Genomic DNA, 12585 nt, shown 5'->3' with positions numbered 1-12585 from the left:
TATACTTGCCACCCAAAAGTTCCCACTATTGTCCTGTGTGCTGAACTGCTGCTTTTCATGATATTCATGTTCTGACCTATGCTTGCTGAGTCAGTAAAACACACGAGTAGCCCCAAAAACCTCTTTTATTGCAACAGCTGTGAATTTTGTTTATTCACAGATAGTCCCAAATAGTTGTAAAGAGTCCTTCGGGATAAGATTGATAATCACCCCCCTTTACCTCCCTTGATATGCCGCCAGAGACCTATTTGGCAAAGCCACATGGAGTCCATAATCAAACAGAGCTTCAGACTTTAAACTGAACAGAATTAACAACATTGCTTCCTGCAAAGGCCCACATGCCCTTGCTCCTCTTTTAAGTCTTATGGGAGGGGCCTCATCTCCAAGCCCTACTCCCGAGTTGTCCCTTTTGTTTTAACTATTCTTGCCTTCTGGCAGCTCTGCGCATGCGCGCACTGGGAACAGTCTCCCCCTGTTCCTCTGCCTTGCTGAGGTCCGACTCTGGAGGATCCGGAGGCAGCATGTACCTCCCAGGTGGCCCTTTCTCTGCCTTGGATGCAGAGGTCTCATCCGACTCTTCCCCAGACTCACAGACTGGCCCATGTTCCTCCTCAATTTCCTCACTGTCTGACTTTGCTGCCAGCTCCACAGGCCGCTGGCGGATCACAACAATTCAGTTAATTATGTTTACTCCTGTAATTTATTGAAAACAAGCTGTGATTAACAATAATATTTTTTCATGATGTACATCATGATCAGCGCTATGTACAAACCTAGCCATTGACGTGTGTCAGACTCCTTCATATTTTAATTTTGCAGTGCCAGTGTCGTATTTCTTAAGGGTTTGTTCTTTCAAAAAAAAAATTATTCACACTTACTAATAAAGTGACAAAAATCACAAAATACCACAACCTTTAAACTCATCCCTCAAGAAGAAAATCAGAAGCCTTGAAAAAAGTGGTCCAAAATATAATTATCCCAAAATAAGTTTTACAGTGACATAGGAGGAAATCATTTTGAATCTTCTACCAAATATTGAAAAGTCGATACATTCAATTTAGTAAGATATTCCTAGGTAAAGATTCTAAATTAAAATGGCCGTTTCACTGACTTATTTTGTTTTGACTTGTTTACTTTAGCAACTATATATATTCCACACTTGATACACTTTGAATCACTTTTAAAAGTTTAAATATTACAAATTTTAAATTCAAAATGGGAAAAATATACTGTACGCTGAGGATAATCTGTAACTGGAAATAATATTTTTATTCATTCCATATTGCATTGTACTATTAAAAATCTTGCATTCTCTGGTTTCCCCCAAATGAGTACAGCATTACAAAAAAGCAGGAAAAATGAAATATGAAAATTAGTTTATTGAAACTGAACAACATCTGATGGCAGAGCTTAGATCTTTCACCAAGACATCTATTTTTCCACACATCCAATTAAAAAGAAATAATCTGCTGAAGGAACACATAGAAATTTGGCACAGGGTATGTGTAACAGCTTTTAATTTTGTGCACATACTGGATCACGTATCTTTAAAATGTGTGCTGTGGCTTGCTTACATAGCATCAGATCTATCAAAGTTCATATTTCCTGATTCCCCCCACCGCACCCCAGTAAATGAAATGGAAAACTTTCCTCTTCTCAGCCTCTGCTTTTGCAGCAGGAAAACCAGAGAATTCTTGTTACCAAGGGTGCAGTTTAATGAGAATGTCTTTGTACTCAGTCCTGATAGAGAGAACAGATACTGCACCAGTGCACAGTATATATAAATTCATTAATCTGATTTGAAGAGCAGCTATGCCAAAAACATTGAATTTCACAATAGAAACATTGCTTTGTCAAGAATACAACAACTTGTCAGATTTCTGCGCAGCCTTTTAAAAACATTGGCCCAATTTTCTTCATACAGTAATGTAAACATAAAATCCCCACTGATAATAAATTATATTTATCTTTCATAGTTTATCCACATTAATAAATAAATAGCATGTAAATAGCTTGGAATATCCATTGGCTACAGCTATGTCTGGATCTCTGCAAGACTTTTATCAAGATCTCTAATTATTTCCTCATTAAAAGCTAATAGTGTTTATTAGACCAGCTTTCTTAATATGTCACTGTCCTGAGGTGCTACTATTCCATATCTTAGAACTCACAGTCCACATCACTATACCATGGTTTTCATGAGTCTGATCTTTGTGGATACAGATATACACCAGCATTTGAATATTTTTTTCCCAAGGCCTTCATGACTGAGTGGTAGTCTATGGTGTATTTCTTGACTGCTAGATCTTTTTCTATATATGGTTGATCCCGGTGGTGGGTTGCTGCCAGTTCGGACCAGTTCGGATGAACCGGTTGTTCCGACAATCAGCTAGCCCTACCCACCCGCCCCTGCCTTATCCTGTCCTCACCCTATCCCAATGTTGACGAACCTTTTCAGCACCGAGTGCCAAAATGGGAGTATGCATACACGCGCACATTTATTTTATTTTTTTTTATTTACATTTATATCCCGCCCTTCTCCGAAGACTCAGGGTGGCTTACAGTGTATAAGGCAATAGTCTCATTCTATTTGTATATTTACAAAGTCAACTTATTGCCCCCCCCAACAATCTGGGTCCTCATTTTACCTACCTTATAAAGGATGGAAGGCTGAGTCAACCTTGGGCCTGGTGGGATTCGAACCTGCAGTAATTGCAGGCTGCTGTGTTTTAATAATAGGCTATCTTACAGCCTGAGCCACCACGGCCATAAGCTGGAAACTGGAAGAGCAGATGATCTTCCAGTTTCCAGTGAGCGCATGTGCGCCGGCCACCTGGTCTTCCGGTTTCTGGTACACATGTGCACATGAAGACAAGCTGTCCGATGCACATGTACTGGTTCCGCCTGGTCTTTTGGGGTTCCTCGTGCCTCTCTGCCTGCCCTCCTGGTTCTCGTTGGGGTGGCGGGACATCCCCACCGACAACCCGGTTCCGCAGCCCCGGACAGGGAGAGAAAGTTGGGCAGGGAATGCTGCCTCCATCTGCTGGAAAGATGGCCTTCCCGGCCTCGAAATAAAGGAGCATCGGCGTTCCTGGGGCTCAGGTTGGGCCAGCAGGTGGGAGAGCTTTGCCTCAGCTCTGGCCAAGATGAAGCACCCTGCATCCTGCCACCAAGAACAAGACAGCGCAGCCCCCCTCCTTCCACTTCTGCCAATGGAGCATGACCGCTTCATGGCCTGTGCACCTCTTACCCTGGCGCCAGACAGATATTTCTTCCGTATGGACTAAGCTCCTGCACAGTCCCATTGCCCCAGAAGAGCAGCAGCGGCAGCCACAGTGAGGGGCAGGAATGGCAGGCCCCCGCAACCACTCCCCCACTGGCAACCTGGACCCTCAGCAGCATCTCCATGCATGAGGAGGCTCCTCCTCCTCCTGACTATTCCAGCATCCTAGAGTCATCCACGGCGGCAGCAGGAGCAGCAGGCTAGGCAGCCGGCCACCCAGCCAGCAAATGCTGCCCCGCTGCCCTGTGTACCCGAGCCAGCCAGGCGCTGTGGACCACAGATGCGCATTGGTACCACAGGCAGGGGGGCTGGGGCCACGCAAGAAGCCCCTCAGACAGGGAGGGAGGGAAGCCCTGGCCTGCCCATCTTGACTGGCAGCTCTGCTCTCCTTGCTCTTCTGGGTTCTGGTGCCATTTGATCTTCACATGTGCGGGAGCGCATGCGTTCCCTGGGAAGATGATGCATGTGCACCAGGCGGCTGCTTTTTTGGTTTTTGGTGCTCCTGCATGTGTGAAGACCAACTGGCTGGTGCGCCAGAACCCGGAAGAGCAACAGGCAACAGCACGCAGGCCTGGTGAGATGGGTCTGGCTGCCACTTCCGGCACATGTGCCATTGGTTCATCATTATGGCCCTATCCTGTCCTATATTTCTTTCTTTCTGGCTCAGCTGATTCGCGTGGCACAGCTGATTTCTCCATTGTTCTATTTACTGGGGCTGCCTTAGAAGGTAAGCAGCTGAGCTTCAAGTTGCTATATTTTGAACGCTGTGCGCAAGCACCTTAGGCAAAGTGCACGCTCACCAAACCAGTTGTTAAACCAGTTGTAGCCCACCACTGGTTGATCCTAAAAGGCAGAAACTACCCACCCTTTCAATATCTTCATTGTCAATTCTAACCAAGTATGTACCAATGCTGAAGAACGCACAATGCTGATTAGTGGAACATATTACTAACAAAACGAATGTCTCAATTGATGAGAAAGGAAGAAGGTTTATCAATTCAAAGAAAGAAATTATGCAACAGAAGCAGATTTTTAAAAATTTGATCTGATTTGTATAGCCACCCATCTACCATGTTTCCCCAAAATTAAGACCCTATTTTATATTTTTTTGAACCCTGAAATAAGCGCTTGGCCTTATTGCCATGCACTCAAAAACCCGATTGGGCTTATTATCAGGGGATGTCTTATTTGGGGGGAAACAGGGTACTAAGGGAAATTCCAGGCAGAGAACACAAATAAAAACATACGCAAATTTTTAAGCTGGTATAACCCTTCTCTGGAGAACATAGAGGAGGTTTTTGAAATACAGGAATATTCATTACCAAGGCAATGATCAAATAAAAGTGGGTTGACCCCAGATCAGAAAAGTGACTTATGAAAATACGTCAGATGTCATCTACTCTTCAAGTGGCATGAAGATAAAAGAGAAAGGAGGAGAAACACAGTCAGACTTGCAAAATACTGCTACTGTAACTGTTCTAGTGTGATCTACTTTATAGGGCTGTAACACAGTGAAACAGAAGACCAAATGCAGTGTATACGGGTAACAACTAGAAGCAAGAGACATGTACAGACTGGAATAGGAACAGTTTCGGACTTCTACAGATGAAACAATTTCAGAGAATTCAGGAAAAGAAAGAAATCAGCCAAGCTAGTAACAGGAAGATGGACCCCTAAAGGGTAGAAAGGATGCAACTGTGCCCTATAAAAAGATAAAGAGCAAATAATGGCATTGTAATTGGTGATTCACTTCTATGAGGAACTAAAATAAACATATGCTGACTGAATCCATAGGCTCTGAAGTGATCGAGAATATGACAGAACAACTACTAAAATTATAAAAAACATTGACAATTATCTTTTCCTGCTGAAATACATGGAAACAGAGGGTAGGGCAAGGGCAACAAAATATCAAATATTGGAAGTAACTTCAAGACTCTGAGGACTCAGGTAATATTCTTACTATTCTATCAGACCAGAAAGGGACATAAGACTACTACATATCAGTGGCTGACTGTCAATATGGCATCAAAAGAGGAAATATGGTTTCTGAAATTATGAGTTAATCGAGATGAAAGACTACTACCTCAAATCAGTTGCAAAACACACACACAACACACTCAATGTGTTTGGTCAAAGAATGGAAAGTTTGATTACAAGGACTTCAAGCTGAAGCCTGTGGAAGAAAGAAATGGACACCCTGAAGTAAGGGCCTTGGGGGTGGGGAGCGGGGAATATTTACTAAATAAAAAAGGAATGTAGCTGAAATAAAACCTCTTAAACTACTCGCTGAAAAATCATAAAGAATATTGGCTTATACAATTTTGGCTCATACAATTCATGGCCTTCGTTGTCTATACACTATTGTTCAGAATTTGAAGATGAAAACAACGTGAGTTCCAGTTCTGATGTACAGCAGTTACAGAATGGAATTTGTTCTAAAGGATCAGAAGTCTTAGAAAATGGAGAGAAATTCTCTTGTATGTTAAGAATATCCATTCCTACCCAAAAATCAAAATGAATTAATACGACAATGATGTAAAGATTTTCTGGGGTTAAATAAGTTGAAGAACAAGTAAAAACAATACTGTTGACAGTATTTATTGTCACCATTTCTACTCAAAAGAAGATGTGGATAATGTCTTATAAGAGCAAATTGCATATATTTCAAAAAGGCATGCAGTTGTAATGATGGAAAATTTTAATTATCCAAACAAATCAGGGGTGGGTTATACTTACCTTTACTACTGGTTCACAGAGGGATCACGCTTCTGCGCATGCGCAGATTATCTATGATGACATCTGAGTGGGTGGGCGGAGCCTCCCCTGGTTTTACTACTGGTTCACAAGAACCAGATCGAACCGGGGACAACCCACCACTGAAACAAATATTTGGAGACAAACCCTGCCGAAAAAGGTCTTTCAAGAACTGTTTTGTGTCTTTTTTTTTTCTTTTTTCTCCCCATTATTGATATGGATTCACTGGATGGATGGGAGAATTCTAATCAGATCAGCAGATCATACAAAGCAAGGGGTAGGGGAGACATAGCCCCTAGATCAGGGGTGTCAAACTGGTGGCCCATGGGCCAGATAAGTTACGTGCAGGCCCGCCCATCCCAGCTCCGCAAAGGGAAAAAATGTCAGGAAACGTCACGTGATGGCAACGTGATGCTGCGAGTTTGACACCCGTGCCCTAGATGGATACCTACCAAGGACAGAGGGATAAGTGAAAGTGAAAGGATGAAATAAAACAGAAAATGCAAAGTACTTAGAAAATATATTTTGAATATATTTTAAGGGGGATATTTGGTTCAGTAATACTACTCACAGAAAAGATCTTGGTATGTAATTGATTGAAAATTTATATGTATTAATAGTGCTATGTGGTTGCCAACTAAATCTCAACAGTTCTTCTCATTATAGTGTTATATATTTCTTTTATTTACATCAGTTGTTGAGTATTCGATCCACGTACATACTGGAGACAGGAAGAAAGCTGGCGCCAGTGGCAATGCTTATTTTTGTATTTGTGGAGATAGAGGTGATTCAGGAAAACGATGGCTTAATAATTCTAAAACAAGACCAATCACTTTTGATAGAGGACAGGTAACATATATATATTTGTATATATTACGTAATAGGTATGCATATGCTTTTAACAGACATGTTTTAAGTATAAAAAATAATTTCCTTACTATGTAATGGCATGACATGAAATTATGTTTAACCAAGTACTGATCAACTTTGCTGTATCCACTTGTTTAGTCATCTTCCCTATTAATTTAATGCATTCTGTACTTCTTGACCATCATTTGTGTTGTAAATGTTGTACCTTGATGAAGGTATCTTTTCTTTTATGTACACTGAGAGCATATGCACCAAGACAAATTCTTTGTGTGTCCAATCACATTTGGCCAATAAAAAAAAAATCTGTTCTATTGATTCAGATCTGTGTAGGCTCAGTATAAACTAACAACCCTTTACTACTCATAAAATGTGAACATAATGTTCATAGATAGTCTGTAGGTAGGTAGTGCTACTTAATCAACAGTTGAGAACTCTCACATGTCTTTTGCTAACAGCAAATATATCCCATGGTATCAGCTACATTCAGATATATAGAACTGATTTATCGTGGCCTTAACTATAGAATATTTGAAACAGCACCAGAAGTTGCTCTAAGAACTGCCTAGAGTTTAAGGGCGAGCTATTCTTACAAAGGTGGCAACTCTTCTCTTCCTTTCTCCTTTACCACAAAAGTACAGAACCAGTAATGCTCTCAGTATTTCAAGATCAGCTGAAGTGATGACAACCATTAGCAGATTGCTTCTGAGGAATTGGAGAGTAGAAATAGTGATTCTGAACATATTTGTTGCATAATTGATGAATAAATTTTGATAAGTATAAACTGCCATAAATAGGTTCAACATGAAATATCAAAACTCATAGACAACACTTGTTATGATGTGACAAGGACACAAGTTATTAATATAACATTTTGCGGGAGATAGGAAAAGCAAAAGCAATGACGCTTTAATGAGCTATACATAATGCTATTTAAAATCAATCTTTCTCTACCATACATTATAGAAATAATATAAATTAAATTATGAATGCCTAAAGCTTAGAATCCTACTCTAGTTCAGTATATAACCTTTGAATAAAGTTAAATCTAAGATTTAACGATTTAAAGACACTTTAAAGTAAAGTGTCTCTGTGTAAAAATCATAATTAATTGGATTTTATTTATTTGATTCTAGAAGCTCTGTTACTGGAACAGTGAAGAAATCCAGGAAATACTGTATGCTTACATAATCCTGTGATTTAATATTTGCAATAAAATGAAACTACTCATTGACACTTAAGATGTCAGCTTTATTGCACAACCTTTTGCTATGACCTTGCAAAAATGATTTATATATATTGAAATGTTCATCTGTGCAGAGAAAAGACGTTGTGTTTACTGAATTTACCCATTAATAGCTAATAGAGTTTGCTTCATACAAATTCAACTATATCAACTTTTCTCACATTATAGATGGATGTTTACCAAATCAAAGGAGTGCACCTTGGGAAGCTGAATCAAGTCATTGTGGGGTTCAAAGGTTTGAACAAAGGTAAACGTTGACAGATGGGGGAGGGAGGGGCAAAGAGAGAGAGAGAGAATGTGGAATGGAGGAAAAGCATTATAATGAGTCCTAGAAAGACCACTGAAGTGCTTTGTATAGTAAGTAGGAAAACCAAACTAATGCAAATATTGTATAGAGGAATGGGGAAACAGCAACTCAGAATAATTAAGAAAGGCACCAATCAATCAGAATAGAGCTGGAAGGGACCTTTGAGGTCTTCTAGTCCAGCCCCCTGCTCAAGCAGGAGAACCTATACTGGGGTGAAATGTAAAATTTGTTACTGCCAGTTCTGTGGGCGTGGCTTGGTGGGGGGGAGGTAATGTGACTGGGTGGGTGTGGCCAACTTCTCTTTTTTTTACTTTTAAAAGCATTTTTTCTACAACCTCTTCAGCTGAAAAAATTGCTTTTAAAAGGCTCCTCTGGCGATCCCGGCTGAGTTGCCTGATCATCAGAAGCTTTTAAAAGCATTTTAACAACCTCTTTGGCCGAAGAGGTTGTAGAAAAAATGCTTTTAAAAGTCTCTGATGATCCTAGCTGAGCCGCGGGATCATCAGAGGCTTTCTTTTTTACTTTTAAAAGCATTTTTTCAGCCGAAGAAAATATGCTTTTAAAAGTAAAAAAAACAACTGATGGGCTGGGGGGGGGGACATAGGGATTTTTGCTACTGGTTCTCTGAACCACCCACCGCCATTGCTACCAGATCAGGTGATCCAATCCAAACCAGGAGCATTTAACCTCTGACCTATACCATTTCAAAAAAGTGACTCTTCAGTCTCCTCTTAAAAATATCCAGTGATGAAGCATCCACAACTTCTGATGGCAAACTCTTCCACTGGTTAATTTTCCTCACTTTTAGGAAGTTTCTCCTTAATTCCATGTTGCTGCTCTCCTTGAAAATGCATCCATTTTTTTCTTGTCCTGCCCTCTGGTGCTTTGGAAAATAAGTTGACCCCCCCCCCCTTTGTGGCAATCTCTTAAATACTGGAATATTGCTGTCAAGTCCTCCCTAGTCCTTCTTTTCTCTAGACAAGCAAAGCCAAATCCTGCAACCATTCTTCATATGTTTTTGTCTCCAGGCCTTTAATCATCTTAGTTGCTCTTCTTTGCATTTTTCCCCCATAGTCTCAAACTCTTTTTTTTAAGGTGGTGACCAAAACTGGATGCAGTATTCCAGTTGTAGTCTTACTAAGGCTTTCTAAAGCGGTACTAATATTACATGTGATTTTGTTTCTATGCCTTTGTTTGTACAACCAAGGATTTTATTAGCTTTTTTGGCTGCTGCCATATGTTGTTGGCTTATATTTAAGTGTTTGTCCTCTAGGACTCCAAGGTCCCTCTCACAGTTACTGTTTTTGAGCCAGATTTCATCTAATCTGTTCTTGTACCTCTGGTTTTTCCTGCCTAAGTATGAAACCTTGCTTTTTTCCACATTAAATGTCATTTCATTGGATAGGTACCATTGTTCAAATCTGTCAAGATTTTTTTGAATCCTGAGCTTGTCTTCTGGGGTGTTGGCTATTCCTGTCAGCTTAGTGTCATCTGCAAATTTGATGACTTTCCCTTCTATTCCCTCATCTAAGTCATTTATGAAGATATTGAAGAGTACTGGGGCTAGAGCGGATCCTTGTAATACCCCACTGCTTCCTTCCTTCCATGTAGATGTAGTACCATTAAGGATGACTCACTGAGTTCAATTTGTCAGCCAGTTACAAATCCATCTGGTAATGATGTTCTCTATCCCATATTTTTCTAGCTTACCAAGAACTAGATTGTGATCTACTTTATGGAATGTCTTACTCAAGTCTAAGTATACTATGTCCCCAGCATTTTGCTGGTCTTAGTCACTTTGTCAAAGAATGAAATAAGATTGGTTTGGCATGATCTATTTTTAACGAACCCATGCTGACATTTAATTATAACTTTATTTGTTTCTAAATGTTCACAGATCTGGTTTTTTATTATCTTTTCCAGTATCTTTCCAGCTATTGATGTTAGTCTGATTGATCTGTAGTTTTCTGGGTCTGTTTCCCCCCACCTTTTTTTTTTAAAGATGGGAACATCAGCTGTTTTCCAATCCACAGGTAATTCCCTGGCATTCCAGGATTTTTGAAAGATATGGTACAATAGTTCTGAGATAATATTTGCCAGCTCCTTCAGAACTCTGGGATGTAATCCATTAGGTCCCAGTGATTAATATTCATGAAGATCAAATAGGTATTTTCTAACCATTTTCATGCTTATTTTAATTTTTATTTCTAGTCTGTCTTTTACAGTTACGTTTTTGGTAGGTTGGGCTATAGTTTCTTTTTGCATGAAGACTGATGCAAAGAATGAGTTAAGCAGTTCTGCTTTCTTTCTGCTGCTTCTTACTTCCTTGCCATTTTCTCTCTTAAGTGGATCTACTGTTTCCTTGACTTTTTTCTTGTTATTTATATGTTGGAAGAAATTTTTTATTATCTTTGACTTTTGTTGCAAATTTTTGTTCATTCTGAGGCTTTGCTTTCCTGACTTCATCTTTGCATATTTGGGTTATCTACTGATACTCTGACTTAGTTATGAGTCCCTCTTTCCATTTTTTGTCCTTGTCCTTTTTGTTTTTCAGTTTATCAAAGTGATCTTTGTGCAGCCATGATGTCTTTTTGGATTTCTTGTTTTTCTTTTTCAGTGATATTGTTCTGGACTGGGCTTTTATGATCATATTTTTCAAAGTTTCTCATGCTTCTTGAGTTGTTTTCCCTTTTAAGATTTCCATCCATGGAATTTTTCTTAGGATCACTATGATTTTGTTAAAATCAGTTATTTTGAAGTTTAAGACAGTGGCTGGATTATGTTCTATTGTTAGTGTTTTCATTATATTGAATTCCAATATGATGTGGTCTCTCTTATCCAAAGTTCCGGCAACTTCAACTATCTCCATCACTTCTACTCTATTAGTAATAATTAGGTCCATTATAGCTTTTCCTCTATTCCCCTCTTCTATCTTTTGGATGACAAAGTTGTGATTGGTTGGTTAGGAATCTGTTTGATCTCCCTTTTGCTGCAGAGTTTGTCTCCCAGTTGATATAAAGTCTCCCATTACTACTGTGGTATATTTCCTACGTATATCATTAAGGGTTAAATTGCAACCTATGACCATCATTTGTGTTGTAAATGTTGTACCTTTGATGAAGGAATTTTTTTTTCTTTTATGTACACTGAGAGCATATGCACCAAAACAAATTCCTTGTGTGTCCAATCACACTTGGCCAATAAATTCTATTCTATTCTATTCTATTCTATTCTATTCTATTCTATTCTATTCTATTCTATTCTATTCTATTCTATTCTATTCTATATTTGTTAATTGTTTAGCAAAAAGTTCATCTATTTTTCCTGCTTGGTTGGATGGCCTATAGTATACACCAATAGCAATGTTATTTTTTCCTTTCATATTGACCCATATGGATTCTAGGAGGTTTTCATCCTTGATTTTGTGGATTTCTGTAGAGATGTAGTGATCTTTTATATATAATGTAACTCCACCTCTTCCAACACCATGGTGTTTTGGCTTCAGAAGAAAGAAGGAAATGATACCCAGGAAGATGGGATGAGACTAGAGTTTCTCCACAAATCCGATAGAAATATAACAGAATATCTTTGCAACATTTCCTCTTCAACAATACACTTAAACCCAATAATACACTAAGGCAGAATCTTGTCCACCCAAAGGATAAAATACTCAGATACAAACTGTGCAATGTAGTATATGCAGTACAATGCAGTGAGACATGTGCAAGTCTAGTTGCCTCTTGAAAAAGCACCTTTGGGTCATTGTATAAGAGGTGATTAACCAAGTAGTCCTCAGCTTACAACAGTTCATTTAATAACCATTCAAAGTTACAATAGCACTGACAAACGTGACTTATGAGAATTTTTCACACAACTGGTGCAGCATCCCCATGATCACATGATTAAAATTGAGTGGTGAGAACACTGAAATGTAATACTGATCTTGGATCAGGGTAGCCTTTGAATATTTAGATTCCCAACCATAAATTTATAACCTCAGATGCAAGAAGTGGCTCAAGAAGGATTTTCTATACATACAAATCGACTCAGTTTTTATCATAACTGAAAAGAGAAACCAAAAAGTAGTCTCCCTTAATTTGGCATTCTCAAGATACATTTGGAGTA

General features: G+C 39.2%; 1 protein-coding gene across 1 annotated transcript in view; it reads left to right on the top strand.

The window, feature by feature from the left end:
• Positions 1 to 12585, top strand: part of RP1 (RP1 axonemal microtubule associated) — a 255964-nt gene that overhangs the window by 170024 nt on the left and 73355 nt on the right. Inside the window, exons 38-39 of the mRNA XM_058177836.1 lie at positions 6735 to 6889; positions 8322 to 8400. Of these exons, the coding sequence (XP_058033819.1) occupies positions 6735 to 6889; positions 8322 to 8400 (234 nt within the window). The remainder of the gene's footprint in view (positions 1 to 6734; positions 6890 to 8321; positions 8401 to 12585) is intronic.

The sequence above is a fragment of the Ahaetulla prasina genome, chromosome 3, assembly GCF_028640845.1.
Source record: "Ahaetulla prasina isolate Xishuangbanna chromosome 3, ASM2864084v1, whole genome shotgun sequence".
NCBI classification, from domain to species: Eukaryota; Metazoa; Chordata; class Lepidosauria; order Squamata; family Colubridae; genus Ahaetulla; species Ahaetulla prasina.
This window is presented reverse-complemented; position numbering and strand designations above follow the sequence as displayed.